This window comes from Eurosta solidaginis, chromosome 1 (genome assembly GCF_040869045.1).
Source record: "Eurosta solidaginis isolate ZX-2024a chromosome 1, ASM4086904v1, whole genome shotgun sequence".
In the NCBI taxonomy this organism is placed as follows: domain Eukaryota; kingdom Metazoa; phylum Arthropoda; class Insecta; order Diptera; family Tephritidae; genus Eurosta; species Eurosta solidaginis.
This window is the reverse complement of record NC_090319.1, coordinates 394942895-394965122: the sequence shown is the minus strand read 5'-3', so window position 1 is coordinate 394965122 and position 22228 is coordinate 394942895. Positions and strand designations below refer to the sequence as shown.

At 34.8% G+C, this 22228-nt stretch overlaps 1 protein-coding gene across 4 annotated transcripts in view; it reads left to right on the top strand.

Annotated features, from left to right (window-relative positions):
• The window catches only part of sima (similar), a 309049-nt gene that overhangs the window by 232979 nt on the left and 53842 nt on the right, over positions 1 to 22228 (top strand). For all 4 annotated transcript variants that reach the window (XM_067763673.1, XM_067763670.1, XM_067763671.1 and 1 more), the window contains 2 exons: positions 15478 to 15947; positions 19060 to 19861. In XM_067763673.1, the coding sequence (XP_067619774.1) occupies positions 15478 to 15947; positions 19060 to 19861 (1272 nt within the window). The remainder of the gene's footprint in view (positions 1 to 15477; positions 15948 to 19059; positions 19862 to 22228) is intronic.

The following is a 22228-nucleotide window of genomic DNA, read 5'->3' as shown; positions in this document are numbered from 1 at the left end:
CAACGCTTTTATTTAATTGTCTGATCATTTTTTTTTCATAAGTCGCTTTTTATTCTTGCATGTATTATGTGTTCCAAATATGAGCCAAATCGGACCACAAATACGATTTTTGTGAATATCTCGATCCATGCGCCACCTAGCGGCGATTTTTTTCACAGGTCGATTTCTATTCTTGTATGTATTATGTGTTCCAAATATGAGCCAAATCGGACCACAAATGCGAATTTTGCGAATATCTCGATCCTTGCGCCACCTAGCGGCGATTTTTTTCTTATTATTACATTGTCATCGGGTTCTGAACTACATTCCAAGTTTCAAGCTTGTAGCTTATCGGGAAGCTACTTAAATTTTAATTACAAGATTCGTTCACAACGGCCGTTCAGCCTGTCAAGTCAACCTAAATAAAACCGTTTAAAAAAGTTCTTGGGTAGCGCTGCCGAAGAGAAAACACTTGGTTGGATATAACAGTTTGTTTTTACAAAGACATGTTTACATTTTTTTGGAGCAAATTAAACATATTTGATGGAAACGTCCGCAATATGATCGAAATGTTTAACAAATGTTTTTCGAGGACAACATTGTTGTAAAATTTTCAGTTAGCCGAATGAAGAATTTGGAGCAAGAAAACTGACGGCTTACTTCACCTGCTTCACCTGGTTATTCCACCATGCTTGTTTGTTTTTAACAAACTAGACTGTATTTCTCTTGTATTTCGTTAGTTTCTTGGAATATAGTTTATACACTTGCACCAGTACTGAAACCGTATTGGGAGGGAAGGCGACAAAAAAATTGAAGAAAAAATGCAGCAGAAATACACGAAAATAATAAAATAAAAATTAATTCTTTCTTGTCGATACGTTGAAGTGTGATGTATAGAAAATATATTAGCATTGAAAATGCTAATAGAATGCGCAATAAACATAATGAATACTTTAAATTTTTTATCGATTTTCGTGTTCAAAACCTCCCTTTCTAAAAAACATTCTGCGTAATTGAGAAGATTATCACTTTTTGTTAACATATGTACTTCCATTTAGCTTATATTCATTTACTCATAGCCATGTCATATTTCCTAGCCTTCCATTATCTTCTTTTAAGATAAAGAGTAATAATTGGAAACCTTAAAAAGGTGCAAAACTTACTTCTGTTGCTAGTTTTTTAATTATATAAAACCTAACTCTTCTCCATGCTGCTGCTTTCTGAAAAAAGTTGAAAGCTAAGGCGAGTTTTTAGGCATCCATATGACTTTATACATTTTATTGTATTAAGTAACGAATTCCACAGCACAGAATAATCTGAAGGCGACTACAGCTTTTGAAGATTTTTAAAATTTGCTCGTAAAGATATTAAGGTTGTTGAAATATAATTACTTTTTATATAAGAACAAAAAATATTTCGGATACTGGGGTAGGTTTCTATACGTTGTTGTTGCGTATGACGAACTGTAGTCGAACTTTCTTTTACAATATATGAACCTTTCCACATTTTTATACCTTTCATGAAAATGAAATGGTATATTAATTTCGTCACGAAACCGAAAATTGTAAGTCCTTAAAGGAAAATAGATAGACCCACCATTAAGTATACCGAAATAATCAGGTTGAAGAGCTGAGTTGTTTTAGCCATGTCCGTCTGTCCGTCTGTCCGTCTGTCCGTCTGTCCGTCTGTCTGTTTGTATGCAAACTAGTCCCTCAATTTTTGAGATATCTTGATAAAATTTGGTGAGCAGGTGTATTTGGGTGTCCGATTAGACATTTGTCGGAACCGACCGGATCGGACCACTATAGCATATATCCTCCATACAACCGATTTTTCAGAAAAAGAGGATTTTTGTAATATCTTACCCAATTTAACAGATTGAAGCTTCAAACTTCACCATATACTTTCGTATATTGAACATATTGTTGCCTGAAAAAATTTATGAGATCGGTCGTATATATAGTATATATCCCCCACAACCGATTGTTCATATAAGGAACTTTTCGTAATTACTGCCCTATTTTAAGAGCTAGAGGCTTCAAATTTCAGCGAATGCTTACGTATATAGCATATATTGTTGTCTGAAAAAATCATAAAGATCGGTGGTATATATAGTATATATATGGTGGTATATATAGTATATATATATAGTATATATATATATATTTTCGCAAATTTTAGCCCCATTTTAACAGCTAGAAGCTTCAAATTTCACCGAATATTTACTTATATAGCATATATTGTTGTCTGAAAAAATCATAGAGATCGGTTGTATATATAGTATATATCTCATACAACCGATTGTTCAGATAAGAAACTTTTCGCAATTTCTACCCCATTTTAACAGCTATAAGCTTCAAATTTCACCGATTGCTTACGTATATAGCATATATTGTTGTCTGAAAAAATCATAGAGATCGGTTGTATATATAGTATATATCTCATACAACCGATTGTTCAGATAAGAAACTTTTCGCAATTTCTACCCCATTTTAACAGCTATAAGCTTCAAATTTCACTGATTGCTTACGTATATAGCATATATTGTTGTCTGAAAAAATCATAGAGATCGGTTCTATATATAGTATATATCTCATACAACCGATTGTTCAGATAAGAAACTTTTCGCAATTTCTACCCCATTTCAACAGCTAGAAGCTTCAAATTTCACCAACTGCTTACGTGTATAGCATATATTGATGTCTGAAAAAATCATTGAGATCGGTGATATACATAGTATATATCTCATACAACCGATTGTTCAGATAAGAAACTTTGCGCAATTTCTGCCCCGTTTTAACAGTTAGAAGCTTCAAATTTCACAAAATGCTTTCGTATATAGCATATATTGTTGTCTGAAAAAATCATAGAGATCGGTTGTATATATATTATATACTTCATATAAACTGTCATATTGACCCCTTTTTTACGGCTAGAAGCTTCAAGATTCATCAAATTTCATCAAAAAGTTACGTTTACGTCATATATTTTTGAAATACGTGATTCGTAGCCATAGTTTTTACATGCAGACCACAAAAAACGTGAAGCTTTGCATCCTCACACAGATTACCTACCTATTTTTATACCTTTCATGAAAATGAAATGGTATATTAATTTCGTCACGAAACCGAAAATTGTAAGTCCTTAAAGGAAAATAGATAGACCCACCATTAAGTATACCGAAATAATCAGGTTGAAGAGCTGAGTTGTTTTAGCCATGTCCGTCTGTCCGTCTGTCCGTCTGTCCGTCTGTCTGTTTGTATGCAAACTAGTCCCTCAATTTTTGAGATATCTTGATAAAATTTGGTGAGCAGGTGTATTTGGGTGTCCGATTAGACATTTGTCGGAACCGACCGGATCGGACCACTATAGCATATATCATCCATACAACCGATTTTTCAGAAAAAGAGGATTTTTGTAATATCTTACCCAATTTAACAGATTGAAGCTTCAAACTTCACCATATACTTTCGTATATTGAACATATTGTTGCCTGAAAAAATTTATGAGATCGGTCGTATATATAGTATATATCCCCCACAACCGATTGTTCAGATAAGGAACTTTTCGTAATTACTGCCCTATTTTAAGAGCTAGAGGCTTCAAATTTCAGCGAATGCTTACGTATATAGCATATATTGTTGTCTGAAAAAATCATAAAGATCGGTGGTATATATAGTATATATATGGTGGTATATATAGTATATATATATAGTATATATATATATATTTTCGCAAATTTTAGCCCCATTTTAACAGCTAGAAGCTTCAAATTTCACCGAATATTTACTTATATAGCATATATTGTTGTCTGAAAAAATCATAGAGATCGGTTGTATATATAGTATATATCTCATACAACCGATTGTTCAGATAAGAAACTTTTCGCAATTTCTACCCCATTTTAACAGCTATAAGCTTCAAATTTCACTGATTGCTTACGTATATAGCATATATTGTTGTCTGAAAAAATCATAGAGATCGGTTCTATATATAGTATATATCTCATACAACCGATTGTTCAGATAAGAAACTTTTCGCAATTTCTACCCCATTTCAACAGCTAGAAGCTTCAAATTTCACCAACTGCTTACGTGTATAGCATATATTGATGTCTGAAAAAATCATTGAGATCGGTGATATACATAGTATATATCTCATACAACCGATTGTTCAGATAAGAAACTTTGCGCAATTTCTGCCCCGTTTTAACAGTTAGAAGCTTCAAATTTCACAAAATGCTTTCGTATATAGCATATATTGTTGTCTGAAAAAATCATAGAGATCGGTTGTATATATATTATATACTTCATATAAACTGTCATATTGACCCCTTTTTTACGGCTAGAAGCTTCAAGATTCATCAAATTTCATCAAAAAGTTACGTTTACGTCATATATTTTTGAAATACGTGATTCGTAGCCATAGTTTTTACATGCAGACCACAAAAAACGTGAAGCTTTGCATCCTCACACAGATTACCTACCTATTTTTATACCTTTCATGAAAATGAAATGGTATATTAATTTCGTCACGAAACCGAAAATTGTAAGTTCTTAAAGGAAAATAGATAGACCCACCATTAAGTATACCGAAATAATCAGGTTGAAGAGCTGAGTTGTTTTAGCCATGTCCGTCTGTCCGTCTGTCCGTCTGTCTGTTTGTATGCAAACTAGTCCCTCAATTTTTGAGATATCTTGATAAAATTTGGTGAGCAGGTGTATTTGGGTGTCCGATTAGACATTTGTCGGAACCGACCGGATCGGACCACTATAGCATATATCCTTCATACAACCGATTTTTCAGAAAAAGAGGATTTTTGTAATATCTTACCCAATTTAACAGATTGAAGCTTCAAACTTCACCATATACTTTCGTATATTGAACATATTGTTGCCTGAAAAAATTTATGAGATCGGTCGTATATATAGTATATATCCCCCACAACCGATTGTTCAGATAAGGAACTTTTCGTAATTACTGCCCTATTTTAAGAGCTAGAGGCTTCAAATTTCAGCGAATGCTTACGTATATAGCATATATTGTTGTCTGAAAAAATCATAAAGATCGGTGGTATATATAGTATATATATGGTGGTATATATAGTATATATATATAGTATATATATATATATTTTCGCAAATTTTAGCCCCATTTTAACAGCTAGAAGCTTCAAATTTCACCGAATATTTACTTATATAGCATATATTGTTGTCTGAAAAAATCATAGAGATCGGTTGTATATATAGTATATATCTCATACAACCGATTGTTCAGATAAGAAACTTTTCGCAATTTCTACCCCATTTTAACAGCTATAAGCTTCAAATTTCACCGATTGCTTACGTATATAGCATATATTGTTGTCTGAAAAAATCATAGAGATCGGTTGTATATATAGTATATATCTCATACAACCGATTGTTCAGATAAGAAACTTTTCGCAATTTCTACCCCATTTTAACAGCTATAAGCTTCAAATTTCACTGATTGCTTACGTATATAGCATATATTGTTGTCTGAAAAAATCATAGAGATCGGTCGTATATATATTATATACTTCATATAAACTGTCATTTTGACCCCTTTTTTACGGCTAGAATCTTCAAAATTCATCAAATTTCATCAAATAGTTACGTTTTCGTCATATATTTTTGAAATACGTGATTCGTAGTCATAGTTTTTACACGCAGACCACAAAAAACCTGAAACTTTGCATCCTCACACAAAGTACCTACCCGTTTTTATACCTTTCATGAAAATGAAATGGTATATTAATTTCGTCACGAAACCGAAAATTGTAAGTCCTTAAAGGAAAATAGATAGACCCACCATTAAGTATACCGAAATAATCAGGTTGAAGAGCTGAGTTGTTTTAGCCATGTCCGTCTGTCCGTCTGTCCGTCTGTCCGTCTGTCCGTCTGTCCGTCTGTCTGTTTGTATGCAAACTAGTCCCTCAATTTTTGAGATATCTTGATAAAATTTGGTGAGCAGGTGTATTTGGGTGTCCGATTAGACATTTGTCGGAACCGACCGGATCGGACCACTATAGCATATATCCTCCATACAACCGATTTTTCAGAAAAAGAGGATTTTTGTAATATCTTACCCAATTTAACAGATTGAAGCTTCAAACTTCACCATATACTTTCGTATATTGAACATATTGTTGCCTGAAAAAATTTATGAGATCGGTCGTATATATAGTATATATCCCCCACAACCGATTGTTCAGATAAGGAACTTTTCGTAATTACTGCCCTATTTTAAGAGCTAGAGGCTTCAAATTTCAGCGAATGCTTACGTATATAGCATATATTGTTGTCTGAAAAAATCATAAAGATCGGTGGTATATATAGTATATATATGGTGGTATATATAGTATATATATATAGTATATATATATATATTTTCGCAAATTTTAGCCCCATTTTAACAGCTAGAAGCTTCAAATTTCACCGAATATTTACTTATATAGCATATATTGTTGTCTGAAAAAATCATAGAGATCGGTTGTATATATAGTATATATCTCATACAACCGATTGTTCAGATAAGAAACTTTTCGCAATTTCTACCCCATTTTAACAGCTATAAGCTTCAAATTTCACCGATTGCTTACGTATATAGCATATATTGTTGTCTGAAAAAATCATAGAGATCGGTTGTATATATAGTATATATCTCATACAACCGATTGTTCAGATAAGAAACTTTTCGCAATTTCTACCCCATTTTAACAGCTATAAGCTTCAAATTTCACTGATTGCTTACGTATATAGCATATATTGTTGTCTGAAAAAATCATAGAGATCGGTCGTATATATATTATATACTTCATATAAACTGTCATTTTGACCCCTTTTTTACGGCTAGAATCTTCAAAATTCATCAAATTTCATCAAATAGTTACGTTTTCGTCATATATTTTTGAAATACGTGATTCGTAGTCATAGTTTTTACACGCAGACCACAAAAAACCTGAAACTTTGCATCCTCACACAAAGTACCTACCCGTTTTTTATTTTATATTTATCTTAAAAATCGTTAAGGTATGTAGATCTGTTCACTATATATTTCTTATCTTATACATCCGATTATTCGGAGATTACGAACGGGATAAGATTATTGTTCAGCCCCATTCATGAAAGGTATGAAGTCTTCGGCACAGCCGAAGACAGTCCCGTTCTTACTTGTTTAGTTTCTTTTTGGATTCGTGGTATAGTTTAATATCCATATCCAGCTTTAAAATAAGTTATATGAGGTACGGTTAGGGCCCTAAGTAATTGAAGTTTCATATTAAGAAGAATACAGGAGAAGATATGCCACAAATTTCTCATGGGTACGAATGTGATGTTACAGGTTAAGCGGAAGCTAACTTCAAAGCTGAGGCCTATAACTGAAGGTTGAAATTGTAATATCTTTCCATCGAGGACTATGGCGATACCCCGCTTAGCAACAAAGTATAGATGATACCTTAATTTATATTCATAAAAAAATTCATTATATCCCCATGCCATGGCTCAACTATATGGTTGGGTCATCTCTACAGCAACAACAATACCTTTGTTCAGATTGTCAAAATCTGCGTGTTGGTGTTAGGCGAATGGAATGGAATGAAAACATAAAACTTGGCACTTTTTGTGTGTTTTATGAAAATGTTGTCAATGTGTTGGTTTCATTTTGAGTTTGCCATCTCCTTTTGACAATCCCAGCTCCAGTGAAATGAAAAAAATAAAATAAAATCAGCTGATCAGATGAGCCAAACATATAGTTGAGCCATGTCCCCATGCATTTAATGCGAGTGACAAATAAGGAAAGAGCAACACAAATTATATAACTAAATAGCATTAAAAATGTTTTCACATTTTTATTTCTCTGTCATAGTAAAAAAAAAAAAATTGAATTGAATGTGTAGGCTGTAGATTGCTGTTTCTACTGTCTATCCCATTATTAATTTGACAACTCGCCAACAAAATAAACCAAAATGCAAATGTGTAAGTCATGTGCGGCTAGACACAAGAAAATGGACTGTCACTCTCAGAGGTTTCAAGTTAAAAAAAACGAAACCAATTAATTTTTTTTAGAGAATTCCGCACAAACAAATATATCAAGCGTGTAATTTGCACGTTTTTTTTAAACAACATAGATCAAGTAGATGAATCGTACATATATGTATGTACATATGCGCACTTTATGGGGCTAACTGAAAAATCTCGCCTATCGAAGTTAAGCATACCAATACTACTAGCTGCTATAATTCAATAGCGTCCGATCTATAAAATCAATACATCACTACTTGCCGAAAAGGACTAACTAAAAATCAAAAGCAAAGGTCATACATTTTTAAAATTTTCTGAGTGAAGTTCTTTTGAATAGAACTATTTAGATCTAAGTGTGTGACAGTTAAAGCCAGTACAGTTACTATCAGCTTATTCCAATGTACAGACACCTATACGGTTCATCATTTGACATGCATAAAGTCCGGATAGCATAAATAGCCGATAAATTTGTAATTATAAGATGTTAATTGATAATCCGACCTTATTTTAATTCCGACATTTTTTTACGTTCCCTATTAGCCACCGTGGACGACGACCACCGTAGTGTGATGGTAGCGTGCTCCGCCTACCACACCGTATGCCCTGAGTTCAAACCCCGGGCAAAGCAACATGAAAATTTTAGAAATAAGATTTTTCAATTAGAAGAAAATTTTCCTAAGCGGAGTCGCCCCTCGGCAGTGTTTGGCAAGCGCTCCGGGTGTATTTCTGCCATGAAAAGCTCTCAGTGAAAACTCATCTGCCTTGCAGATGCCGTTCGGAGTCGGCATAAAACATGTAGGTCCCGTCCGGCCAATTTGTAGGGAAAATCAAGAGGAGCACGACGCAAATTGGAAGAGAAGCTCGGCCTTAGATCTCTTCGGAGGTTATCGCGCCTTACATTTATTTTTTTTATATTAGCCACCGTGGTGTGATGGTAGCGTGCTGCGCCTACCACACACACCCCGGACAAAGCAACATCAAAATTTTAGAAATAAGGTTTTTCAATTAGAAGAAAGTTTTCTAAGCGGGGTCGCCCCTTGGCAGTGTTTGGCAAGCACTCCGAATATATTTCTGCCATGAAAGGCTCTCAGTGAAAACTCATCTGCCTTGAAGATGCCGTTCGGAGTCGGCATAAAACATGTAGGTCCCGTCCGGCCAATTTGTAGGGAAAATCAAGAAGAGCACGACGCAAATTGGAAGAGAAGCTCGGGTTTAGATCTTTTCGGAGGTTATCGCGCCTTACATTTATTATTATTTTTTTTATTAAGAATCTATAAACCCCTGGAACACTATTCAGATATTCCACACTGGGATATTCGTTAAGTTCTTCATATATTAAAATACTCAGGAATAGTTAAAAATATCACATAAAAATCTCAGCCCTAGTTAAGGGCGAATGTAAATATGTAGGTATAAATTAACTGAATTAAAATTAGTTATAAATAAAATTGAGTTGACGCACTACGGCCAATCAGAACGTCACAAAATATGGCGTAAAAATACAATAAAGCTGCTCAATATTTATTGAAAATAACGCATTAATTATAATAAATTATTATTAAATAACAAAGGCGTCATAGAGCAGGCGCAATCTGCATACAAAAAGGCGACAAACGCTAAATGCTTTACTCTTTAATATTGCCATTGGCGGTAAGAAATTAGTTTTTGAGAAACATAGTACCAAGTCAAAAGATTGTTTTTACATGCTGACCAACTGCTTCCTTCCTCTTTAATTTGTTTATGTGAAATTCAAAGAGTTTTTTTTTTCTATTTCATACATTAACGCCGGGTTCCTACTTACCCATTTGTATCAAACAGATATATCTACGTAAACCACGTCGAGATTAAGATTAATATTTATTGTTATCCCCACATGAATTCAACCAATTTATATGGTTAATAGAAGTTTATGGCACCATCCATATTATTTAAACAATTTCCTTTTTTTTCAAGCTTCGAAAATGTATTAAAAACAAAAAATGTAATAGCAGCTTAAGTGAGGAGCAAAACGTAATAATTTGCTTTATTCTTTAAAGTCCGTTTATGCTCTATATGTCTTAAGGTATCGAACATAAAAAACCCTGCAGCGAACAATCACTCAAAGCGACAGTTTCACACTACAGTTTTCATGACTATCTCCGAATTTGTGCTAATCGGATGCAGAGGAGGACAGTAGTCAGAATGGAACGTCGTGAAACAGCCCTATGTATGTATGAGTATGCTGTAACTGTAATCTATTTAAATGATCTTACAGACTGCCTCAATAAAAACTATAAGCATTTATACTTCGTTTAAATGCCTTGTCCGGTATTAGGTTCGATTTACCTATTCCATCTTATGTTTCCCGTTGCAAATTGATTAGTTTGCATACTCTTGCCAGTAGAAGATTGATTTCCGGTTTAGTAGTTCTTAATGATGTCTTAAATGGAGCTATCGGCTGTCCTTATTTATTACATTGCATAAAACTTAATATACCAACAAGATGTCTGCGTCATAATGATTTGTTTGCTGTTGATCTTTTGCAAAACAAAGTATGCTAAGAATGAACTTATTATCAGACTATAACTGAATTTAACTTGCTATCTAGAGAAATAAATTTTGACATATTTGCTAAACGTAATGAATTCAAACAATTACTATTATTGTACTATTCATAAATTTTTTAAATATTAAATATTAATTATTAGTTTGATAGGTTTGTAAACCATTGAGCTAAATAAATAAATAAATATTGTAACAAATGTACTGCAAATCCTCTTATTTGCAACCTTCTGCTAAGTTCGAATCACTAAACTGTTGAATAAATAACTCCAATATTTAATAATGCAAAATGGCCTTTATTAAAGTACTTCACAATAACACTGATACTTCACAACCAATAGCTTGCTTAAATGAAACTGATTGTCGCGCCTCTACTGTTGCTGCTTTTATACTGTGCGGTTTCCTTGTTCACATATTTCTAGGCGCTTCCATTTCCAGAACTTACTAGTTAGTGCTATATAATAATAACTACAGATGCACGTGTATAGCTTCTCATATGCGCGTGTATTTGTGAGCGACACTTCCTTCCACAATTATAATTGCATACTTTTGGGAGCATCTCAGATAAGATATTTGCATGTGTTTGTGCGTTTCTTCTCCGTTGCGTGTACGTACATATGTGTATACATAATAATTGGCCTATTGATGTGCATACAAGTCACTGCTTAGCATCGCTTAGAGATGACAGTACCCCTTAGTGTTGCTAATATTCGTAACACTTCCCTCCACCTAAGTCTGGTCGTCCCGATCAGACAAATCTCTCGATCTAAACGCTGCTAGCCTCTCCAAATGAACCACCCTTCTATTCCGTGGTTTCCCAATTGTTTGTATACGGTAGATGACATCACTGATGCTCTTCATAACTCTGCTCGGGCCTTCCCAACTGCACCAAAATTTGGATGGAACACCTTTCCGCCGGTGAGGGTTGTATAGCAGTACCAAATCTCCCTACAAGAAACCTATATATAACTTCATCAACAATCTCCGCCACAACGAATTTGTGTAAAACCATGATCTCATCAATTAAGACTTCACAGATCACTTCTCCCCGGACTTGGTTATACTCGCCAGCGACCGTACGCAACCTTGCTCCAGGTAATGACTTTACTCTCCTGTAGACCAATTCAGATCGAATCAAGGAATGAGATGCGCCCGTATCTACAGTCAGTACACGTTCTTTGCCATCCACATTCCCTCTGACGGTAAGACTGCTCGATTTTCTACCAATTTACGACACAAATATCACACGACATTCAATAGCTGGGGCAAGTTTTCGTTCTTTATATCTGACACGCTCTTGCTCAACTCCTCCAGCTTTGCGTTTACGGCCACCCACATTGTTGGAACTACTAGGATCAAGAGCACAGTGACGTGTAATGTGACCGGGCTTCCCGCATTTGAAGCATTTGATAACTTTTTCACTCCGCTTTTGCGATCCTTTCAGCGCCTCCAATATTGCGTCTACCCACTCTGGCCTTTCTACTTCCACACGGCGTGCTTTTAAACTGGCTTACACAGAAGCGACGCTGTTTCCTGAATCAGAGCGTGTGATACCGTTTCTGCGAATGTTTGCTTTGGATTTGCTCATTTAGCTCGCTTTGTTTGGACGTCCCGTATGCGATTTATAAAGCTCTGAATCTTTACCCTTTCAGTGTATTCCACGGGTGCGTCCGCATTCGCTAAATGTGCCAGCCTTTCAACATCCGACGCAAACTCTATGATACGATATGGCCCCGTATTACGTTTTAATCCGTTATCGAAAATCATTTTTAAAATCTGGAAATATGGATGGGATTAACGACATATATGAAGATCCATAAATTATAATACTTTTTAGAAAAAGCTTGACAGTTGCATAGTTGTCGTTGGGGTGAAAATGGTTCTCAGTTACAGATTACTGGTCACTGGAGTAGCTTTTAACGCCGCGCCAGTATAATGTATTTTCTGTTGAGCACTAATTTATCCCTCTTGTTTACGATGGAGTAAAGTAACCAACCACTGCCTTCAGCCAAAAAAACGTTCTAAGTTGTTTTATAATAACGAGTTCTTTGCTCGGTTTTTCGTTGACTCATAGGATCCTGCTCGGACATAATATCATAACGTGATTGTACTCAAAATCCTTTTGTGTTTTAGAGCATTTCTCATACTTTCGATACAATTTCAATAGTTTGTGCTAATCATGATCTTCGCTTTGATTTCGTCTCACCATAAAATGACTTGATTACTGGTCAACCAGTTTGATCAAAAAATGTAACCTTTTATTAACTTTACTTTGGTCCCATAAAGAATTAAAACTTACGTCGAAGAGGTCTGGCCGCACAGTTGTTGGACGGTAATTAATTGCTACTGGAGGGTAGAGTGGTTCCCATAAATAGTTATGCAACCAATTTAAGGTAACTTGGTGGAAAGGGAAAGGATGCATCCCTGCCAAATCCTAACAAATGCTAGTGGATTATTAATGGATAATCGAACGTAGATTGAGCTAAAGTAAATTATATTTAATTCGTCTCCATCGACATTTTTATGAAAACTCAAAGCCCCATGTCACAGAACCAGATTTAAGTTAACTGGCTTTATTTAATGTCACTGCGGCAAATTAAATTAATTTTGTATTTTCGGGGTTTAAGCTTTATGTATCCCATTTACACTATTCAACCCATACATGCACCTTGCCTGCCTTTTAAAATAAAAAATAAAATAAATAAAAAAAAAAATTTTTAAGTTAAACGGTTTTATTGAAAACAATACTTACACGAAGTAATAATAATACTAAAAGCTAGAAAATAATTAGGTAGGTCCTAGGTACTAGTCATCACACTCCTCATCAATCTAGGGCGTTGATCAGACAATTAAATAAAAGCGTTGGGCCAGTTAAATTTCTAAAAATGCGAGGCGTAGCATAACCTGATTAAGGTTCAGTTGGTCTTACTTGTGACTATCAATAGAAATTTTACGCGTCCAACGCTTTTCTTTAGTTGTCTGATCGAAGCCCTAGATTGATGAGGAGTATGATGAATAGTACCTAGGGCCTACCTAATTATTTTATAGCTTTTAGTATTATTATTACTTCGTGTAATTATTGTTTTCAATAAAACCGTATAACTTAAATACATTTTTTAATTATTTTATTTTCAAGTTTTTCAAGTTCTTTATTTAATTGCCTATTATTTCTCATTCTATTCAGTTCATTTGTTACAATCTTAGTTCTCATAATCCTTCCAAAGACTTTACTCGACTCTGTGCCACGTATGCTCGTCCCTCCTCCAACTCCAAAATATTTTGATGCCACTTCTACCGGACTGTATGTAATATTTGTTCCAAATATGAGCCTAATCGGACCACAAATACGATTTTTTTAATATCTCGTTCCTTTCGCCACCTGGCGGCGATTTTTTTCATATGTCGCTTTCTAGTCATGTATGTAATATGTGTTCCAAATATGAGCCTAATCGGTCCACAAATACGATTTTTTTTAATATCTCGATCCTTGCGCCACCTGGCAGCGAATTTTTTTCATGTGCCGCTTTCTATTCATGTATGTAATATGTGTTCCAAATATGAGCCTAATCGGACCACAAATACGATTTTTTGAATATCTCGATTCCTGCGCCACCTATCGGAGTTTTTTTCATATTACTGCAATGTCATCGGGTTCTGAACTATATTCCAAGTTTCAAACTTGTAGCTTATCGGGAAGTTACTTAAATTTTAATTACAAAATTCGTTCACAGCGGCCGTGCAGCCTGTCAAGTCAAGCTAAATAAAACCGTTTAATAAAAAAAATATAAATCAACCGTGTTTTGAAAAGATATTATTCGCGGGTAATGGAAAAAAATCCTATATTCTATTGTTGCGCATTTAAGTAAACAATTTTCGTCAGCTCTTTCATAAAAAGGCGTCAATAATAATACAATTCAAATAAATCAACTTATTTATAAAAACTTTAATTTCACTCAATTGGACGCTGTTAATTAAACGAATGTTTGCATCTGTATGCGTATGTTTGATAACATGGCAGTGGGGGAACGTGCAGTACGAGAACGAAGACAACAGAATATAGCGAAGTCAAATTCAAGACGTATTTTAGGCACCAGAATTTTACTTTGTTTGGTTTTCTTACTTTTGAAATATATTTTATATTCAATGTCACTTGACACGCTTTTCCACTACCCAATAATTCCTGTTCTGAGACGTTCTTCGGGTCTATACTCCTGGTTTTTCATGCTTGTACGCATTTTCACAATCTCCCAACCTTTTTCTTCTATTAAGCTATGTATTAAATTTTCTTTTTGTTGATTTATAGCAGTTCCATAGGTTAGATCCGGCGGGTACGTTATAAGCTCATATTAGAGCTGTAGATAATCGATTAGTAATATATAATCGATTGTCACTAATCGACTAACTGTTTCCATTCGAGCCATCTTCAGCTCACATTTTTTACTTAAATTTTTTGGCTTCCTCGTAATTAAAAAATAAATTCCATACCCACTATACCCTGCTACGTTTGAGCAAACAATTAAATTTTTTTTTGATGACAAAGAATGAAATTAATGAAATTTTTACGTTTCATTTTTTAATCACAAAAAATATGATGAAATTGAATACCAACCAGTTAGTCGATTTTCAATCAACGTAAAATTTGCTACTCGTCTAATCGACTTGTTGATTGACATAGACTGAATGTGTCTATAGTGTTACCAGAAGTTTGTTCAACAGCCAAACTGAAAACCTTACCCATATCCCCTCATCTTAGGCCGTATTCGTTCGTTTTATTCAATGCCCTAACGTCTTCAATGCAATAATAACTTTGTCTTAATTTATTTTTATAATTCCTTGCATTCATTATCATTTTTATACTATTTCTGTTAATACGATATTATAACTTAACTCTTCTGTTTTACTTTCTTTATTGTAGTGCTAAAGGAAGAACCCGATGATCTACCAAATTTTACACCAGCTTCTGTCGAGGGTTGCATGCGGCTCGATGAAACTGCACCATTTTGCGGTGAAATGTTGTTGGGCTTGTGCTCATACTCTTATGGTGGTTTCTTGCCCGATGACTATAGTTCATTAGATTCAAGCAGGAGCTCGTCATCGCCGGACACACCGAATCTTGGTAACGATAGCACTAATAGCAGCGCAAATAATCAAAACAACAACAATAATAATGCCAATAGAAAAAATAACTCCGTTAATTCACAGCAACAACAGACGTGCAATAGCGATTTGAATGCTGTCACATTGCCCAACAACAATAATAATAATAATATTACCAGCAACTGCAACAAACCGGTTGTGCGTATTGATCCATTTATTAATTATCGGGAGGAATCAAATGATACAACTTGCTCTCAGCATTTACTTTCGCCAAGTGTAGCATCGAAGGTAAGTAAAAAAAAGAAAAGATGAATTTCAATTTTATGAGAGGAAAGTGCAGTAGAGTTCAGTAGAAATAAATCTTAAAATTGAGTTTCCGTCATACCCGTCAAATTTGATGATGGCGCAAGCCGCAAACAGTGACAAACCGGTCTAAACCAAATTTGACAAGGGATTACGTTCCAATGTACAAACATTAATTATCCACCCTGTGAGGAAATTAACAAAACAAAACGAATCACAAATCAGAATACTTTTCGAAAGAATGCACAGCTGAACTGATTTGGATGAAATTTAACACACAGCTGGCCAATAATCTGAAAGGATCTATAGGTTAAATGTATATTTTTGAAGAAGGGGAGGTAATCACTCATCTCTGGTAACATTTCATCACTCATTAATAGTAGCGCCCAGGATCGATTATTCGACCCATCTTATTCCTTTGACAAGGGATATGCAAATTTCAGCTAGCATGGAGATTTCTACACATGGGACATACAAATTTCTTTTTATTTCAGATATGCCACAGTCCCTCTCTCATAATTTCTACTCCTCTGTAAAATACGGTGTTAATGGATCGTTCTTAGTATTTGAGCTTTTTGTGAAAAACTTTCAAGCGAGCGTGGCATCTTCCCTACAAATGGCATTTTTCAGAACTATGGCTGCCTTAAAAACTTAGGTTATTTCAACACGTAAAGTTTGATTGCAGAGTTGGGTTTGGCTGGTATTCCTTTAGTATTCTTTTATGTTATCTTTAGGGTTGGTATTTTTGGATACGCCTGGGGGAACCGGAAAAAAACATTTCTGTTTAATTTGATTAATTGATGTAAGAGCAAAAAGAGAAATCACTATGACAGTTACTTTCTCAGATACCGCGGATACTCTTTGTGTGGTGGACGTACAACTCCGCATTTAAATGAGCACTGTCTGCAAACATCTGATACACCGATGTGCAACATAAGTAAACGGTCACGCCAAAGTGATGGTGTGCGATGTGTGCACCATGACTCATAAACAGTCGCTGCAAGTTTTAGACCGAACTCCTCAGAATTTAAAGTCTAGTAATCATCCCAAAGGTGGTGCTTTCCGGTTACTTGCTGGAACAGCCCCAGTTGAAGTAAATGCGTGCTTTTTCGCCTATAGACGCCTTTACGTACAAAAATTTACTCTCTTTAGAAAAATGAGAGGGCATTTTGGCGAAAACACTTCAGCAGCAGCTTTTGCTAAACATCTTCTTGAAATTAATTATGGCAAAATTCATATTTCTTTACTAACAGATTTGATTTCTTCTGCAAGTTTTTGAGAAATTATGACATCACCTGAAGCTTTAATAGCTAATGTTTCTTCCAAATATTGAATCTATCTTTACAAACTATAAATGGCTTTGAGAAAAGGCATTTTAGGCACCTTAAAATGAGGATGTTAATATCACTAGAACCAAGACAACTTATCACTCTATTAACACAGTCGCGGAAGAGTCCCAAGCTGTGCATATCCGATTGAGTTTATTAGTTCTTTTGAGCCTTAAAAAGGGCCCATAATATTTATGCTTCGTTATTTCATCACAAAACTTTTACGAATGTCATTGAAGCAATTAATTTTATCGGAAAATTTCGAAAACAAAAAAGTTTAAAACCAAGGAATCCATTGACATCGATAGATTTGTCTTTTCAATTTTAAATGCCTCAAATTTCCTATCCCTATAAATGAAGCTCAAGACGATCGTTCGCGCGAATCAAGGGATTGATGAGCGCAATACAAACCTTTATAGCTTCAGAGCTTCTGCAACTCAATTGTCAACCTCACCTACGCGAGGGGAATCCTGTTACAAACATACATACATGGCCAGTTGCGTGTAGCTTGCATATTTTTATAGAAACGTGGGGTAAAACCCACGGGCATAAGCTAGTATCTTGATAAAATAGGCTTGACCATGCGAATGAGCTATACTAAAATTAAGTTACGATTTATCTTTGGTATTACGTAATAACATACATTTATGATAATATAATTCTATGCGTCCATACTTCCTTTTCCAGACTTCCCACATTAGCAATATCTAGCGAATACAAATGATGTAGATTCAGTGATTACAGATATTTGATTATGGAAAACTAATTTTGTATGGGAAGTTCCACGGCGCTTTTCCAATATACTACAATTTTCTTTAAAACTCTGGCTTTAACAGTATTGGCATCTATGCAAAGTTTCAGTAATGTGACTTAAGCGGTTCAGGAGATATGGGTTATGCAAAGAAAACCTTGTATAGGTGTGTTGGTTCCTACCTTCTTTTCCAATTCTTTCCACTTTTCTCAACTAATATAACATCGATATATTTTGGTATATACATATATCAGATGCTACTTCCCCTACGTACCAAAACTACCCCCTATGCACTGAAGAATCTTATTTCCTACAAATTTGTGCATATTTCATCCAAATCAGCCATACGTTGCGTTGGAAAAAGGAGTTGGAAAATTTGCGTGTGGCGTGTTTTAATATATGGAGGTAGATAGATAACTCTGGGATTTCTGCAATTTTTGAAAAGGTGACAGTGTCCTGAACTGAGATGGATAATTCTGGGGTCTTTCGAGATCACATGAGGATTATTTCGAGACTTCTTCAGGACCATTGTTGTGGGGGTGCATATCGAATTTATTAAACGACAATTTTGGCATATTTTTTCGGTATTGGTTATTGAACTAATTCGAGGTGATTTCCGATCGTTTTCGGGAACATTTCGGGACTATCTCAGGATCAGTTCGGTGCTATTTCTGGACCGTTTTGGTACTGTGCACGGGCTCATTGTGGAACTATGTCGGAATTGTTCTAGGACAACTTCGCTAGTAGTTATTCAAGGAAATATTTTTGAGACTTTTTGGGAATTGTTGTCGTGATGAGTTTGGGACTATTTCAGGATTCTTTTCGGCACTACCTTCGGATCATTTGGTATTCCTGAACTATACGGGTTGTTTCAGCATTATTTTTGGAATAATTTTAGACGATTTCAGGAAATATTCAGTCGAAATTCCTAAAGTAAGCAGGGCTCAATTTTGTTTTTTCTAAAATAAAGATTTGATTTATATTAACCTCAATATTTCCTCTATGTTTTCTACTACAGAGCCCCGATGCGAGTAGTTTACCATCGTTATGCAGTCCCAACTCCCTCACCCAAGATGATGGATTTGCATTTATGACAATGAATGTTGACGATGATATCGACATGACTATGCGGGCTCCATATATTCCAATGAACGAGCAAGAAGACTTGCCTCTTCTTACTGCCGACGATCTAATGTGGTGTGCTAGCAATGGTTTGGGCAATGAAGAGCTAAATAATCAAAAAGATATTGATGCAACGTTGCAGCAATTACAATCGCAACAACAACAACAATCTTGTAATCCAAATCTAATAAATGGCTATCACGATGTCCAACAACATTTTCATTCATTGTGCTCTTCACCTGCTTCAACTGTTTCATCACTCTCACCATCGCCGGTGAATCACCATCATCAGCAACAGCAACAACAACAGGAATCAAATTGTGTTTACAACACTGATACTAGCGAATTGGCAGCACTGTTATGTGGCTCTGGTAGCGGCACATTGTCTATTCTAAATAATAATTGTGGTCATAGTGGTAGTGGTGTTGGTATTGGTGTTAGTAATGCTGCTGGTTGTGAGAATATTGATAGTGGATTACAACAGCAGTCGCAGCAACAACAATCACATTGTGTTGGCAGTGGTGTCGATTTTCGTTTACAACAATTACAACAAGAGTTAGTCGCTGAACATCAGGAACAACAAAAACGGCAAATGAAAATGCTCGGCTTAAATATCGATTGCAAGAAGGCGAGTTCGCTATCGCCGAGTTTGTGTGAATCGATTGAGGATGCATTTGATAACGTTTATAGTAAAGACTGTAAGTATCGGAGTGAAGTGATGAATTGTTTACCTGGTGGTAACTTTTTATTTAATATTACCTAAAGATATAGAGTGAAATGGAAATTCGTTGATTTAATCTTAACAAAAATTACTCTTCTTTCAGTTCTTATGAACAATGCGTCCTTAATAATGTCCGTCGAACTGCAGTGATTACGGATTATGCAACCAAATTTTAAGAAACCCTTTACCTTAAGAACGCCATTCATTTGGTTAGGTTCTTTGTTTGTTCTTAAGTATTTTTTTTTATTCCGAAGGCCGTGGTGTGGTGCTCGCCTACTATACCCAAGGTTGTAGGTTCAAGTCCCAGGTAAAGCAACATCAAAAAGATTAGATAAAAGTCCCCCCAATTTGTATCGGTCTTTGTTATTTTCCAACGGCTGTACGTATTTGTTTATATAAAAAGTTTGGTATGAAAGTAAAATACTTGAAAGGTAATGAAAGCAAATATTTTTAAAGAAAGTACATCAGAAATTGGCACAATAAAAAAAGTGATAAGTAAAGTGATAATATTCGAGTATGTTATTGTAAAAACCGAATCTCTCATCACTTGCGCACTCTAAATTCCCATTGATTTTATTTGAAATCAAAACTTAGTTAAGCTGTAATGAATGTTTAAAATCAGTCTATTATGATTATAGCCTGAAAACTTGCAAACCAAGTTCAACACAATTTTGGAAAATATTCTAACATTCGAGAAGTGTTGAAAACTCCTTACAAAATTCGCATTTTCGGTATCTGAATAACCTAAGTATTCTATAAAACTTAAATTTTCCGGCGAATTAGTTATTTAATTTTCGTATTTTCAAAAGTTCGTTTTGTTGCTGTTTTTTAAGTTATTTTACGAGAAACTCGCGTCTTGTGCGATGGTCCTATAAAGTGCAACAAGGGTAGCGGTTGATAGCTGTTCAATTTATATACATATTTAGGACAAAGAATATCGACATCATTAAGTTCTAATCCACGGAAGTCAAGTTAAATCGTACCAAAATCACATTGCCACTGCACTTCACTTCAACTACGTTTTATAAGCAACAAATAGACAGATCACCTATAAATACATATATAATACATACATACAACATAACTCGATATAAATAAAAAAAACACTACACTTTAGATTAAATGAGATACATTTTTGTCACCGAAAATTTTGGCAAATGTCTATTTTCCGTCGTTAACGATGGCAAATCGACCACTGTGCAGCTGCAAAACAGCTTTTATTTTAAACGTTTCTTTACGCATATTTGCTTTTTGTCATATAAATAGTAGAAGCAACGAAAATTTTGCGAATCTCTTTTGTTAAAATTATAAATATTTACTATGTACGTACAAACAGTTTTTTTTTGGCACTCCTTTTTTTTACAAGTATTCGTATAAAATTTTACTTAGTTTCATAGAGTTTTCCTTTCTGAAATAAATTGTTGCCTAAATAAATGGTAAAGCCTTAATAGAGTTACTCCTACCCCGTAAAGGCGTTACCTGCTTTTTAGAATAGAACAAAATATATTTACAACCCTTGCGCGACGTACAGAAAGCGTAACACTTTTGGCAGAAAAGAAAACGCTATAAGCATCCATATACATTACGAACCAAAGCGTGGACGGATGACATGAAGGAAACCTTTTGACCAGTTTAACCTCTAAATGTAAATTAAGAGAAAACTAAATGATCTAGACTCTTCGTTTATTTAGAAAGATCTCTCGGTGCGATGCCACCTTTCAAGAAAATACCATGGCTACTTTGTTGCGCAGTTGCTGTTGTACAGTGTAATTGATGTGAATTAAGCAATTAAGATAAATAAATACTAAAATGCAACAAATATTATTATTTAAATGTTTGTGTTTATTAACACTTTGGTATGCAAATACTCATTTGCCAACCACACGGACTGCTTTACTGTCTTAATTAACCAAAGGTGCCCGACTCAAGTGACGCACTGCTGCAAAATGTTCTTTTTGATTTTCTTGTTCTTTGTTTTAGTATTTAGTTTTTCCTGTTTTCTGAGCGCGATTTTGGGTGTTGTGTTCATAGCAAAATTTCTAAATGAACGAAATCGAAGTGAATTGGATGTTTTTTATTTGTGAGTCTTCGCTAACCATTGCCTTTGAATCAACTAAATTTGTTTATTCGTCGATCGTAAAAATACTAAATCAATTACATAATATTGATGTACATACATATGTACGAGAAAAAATCAATTGAAATATTTGTTATAGCGAACATTTTTGTACAACTACGTATGCACTTATATATGTATGTATGTATGTATACCACGTGCTACATTTCTATTGTAACTAGTCGTGACACGACAACTGACCAGCCGCATTATTTCCATTTCTTTATT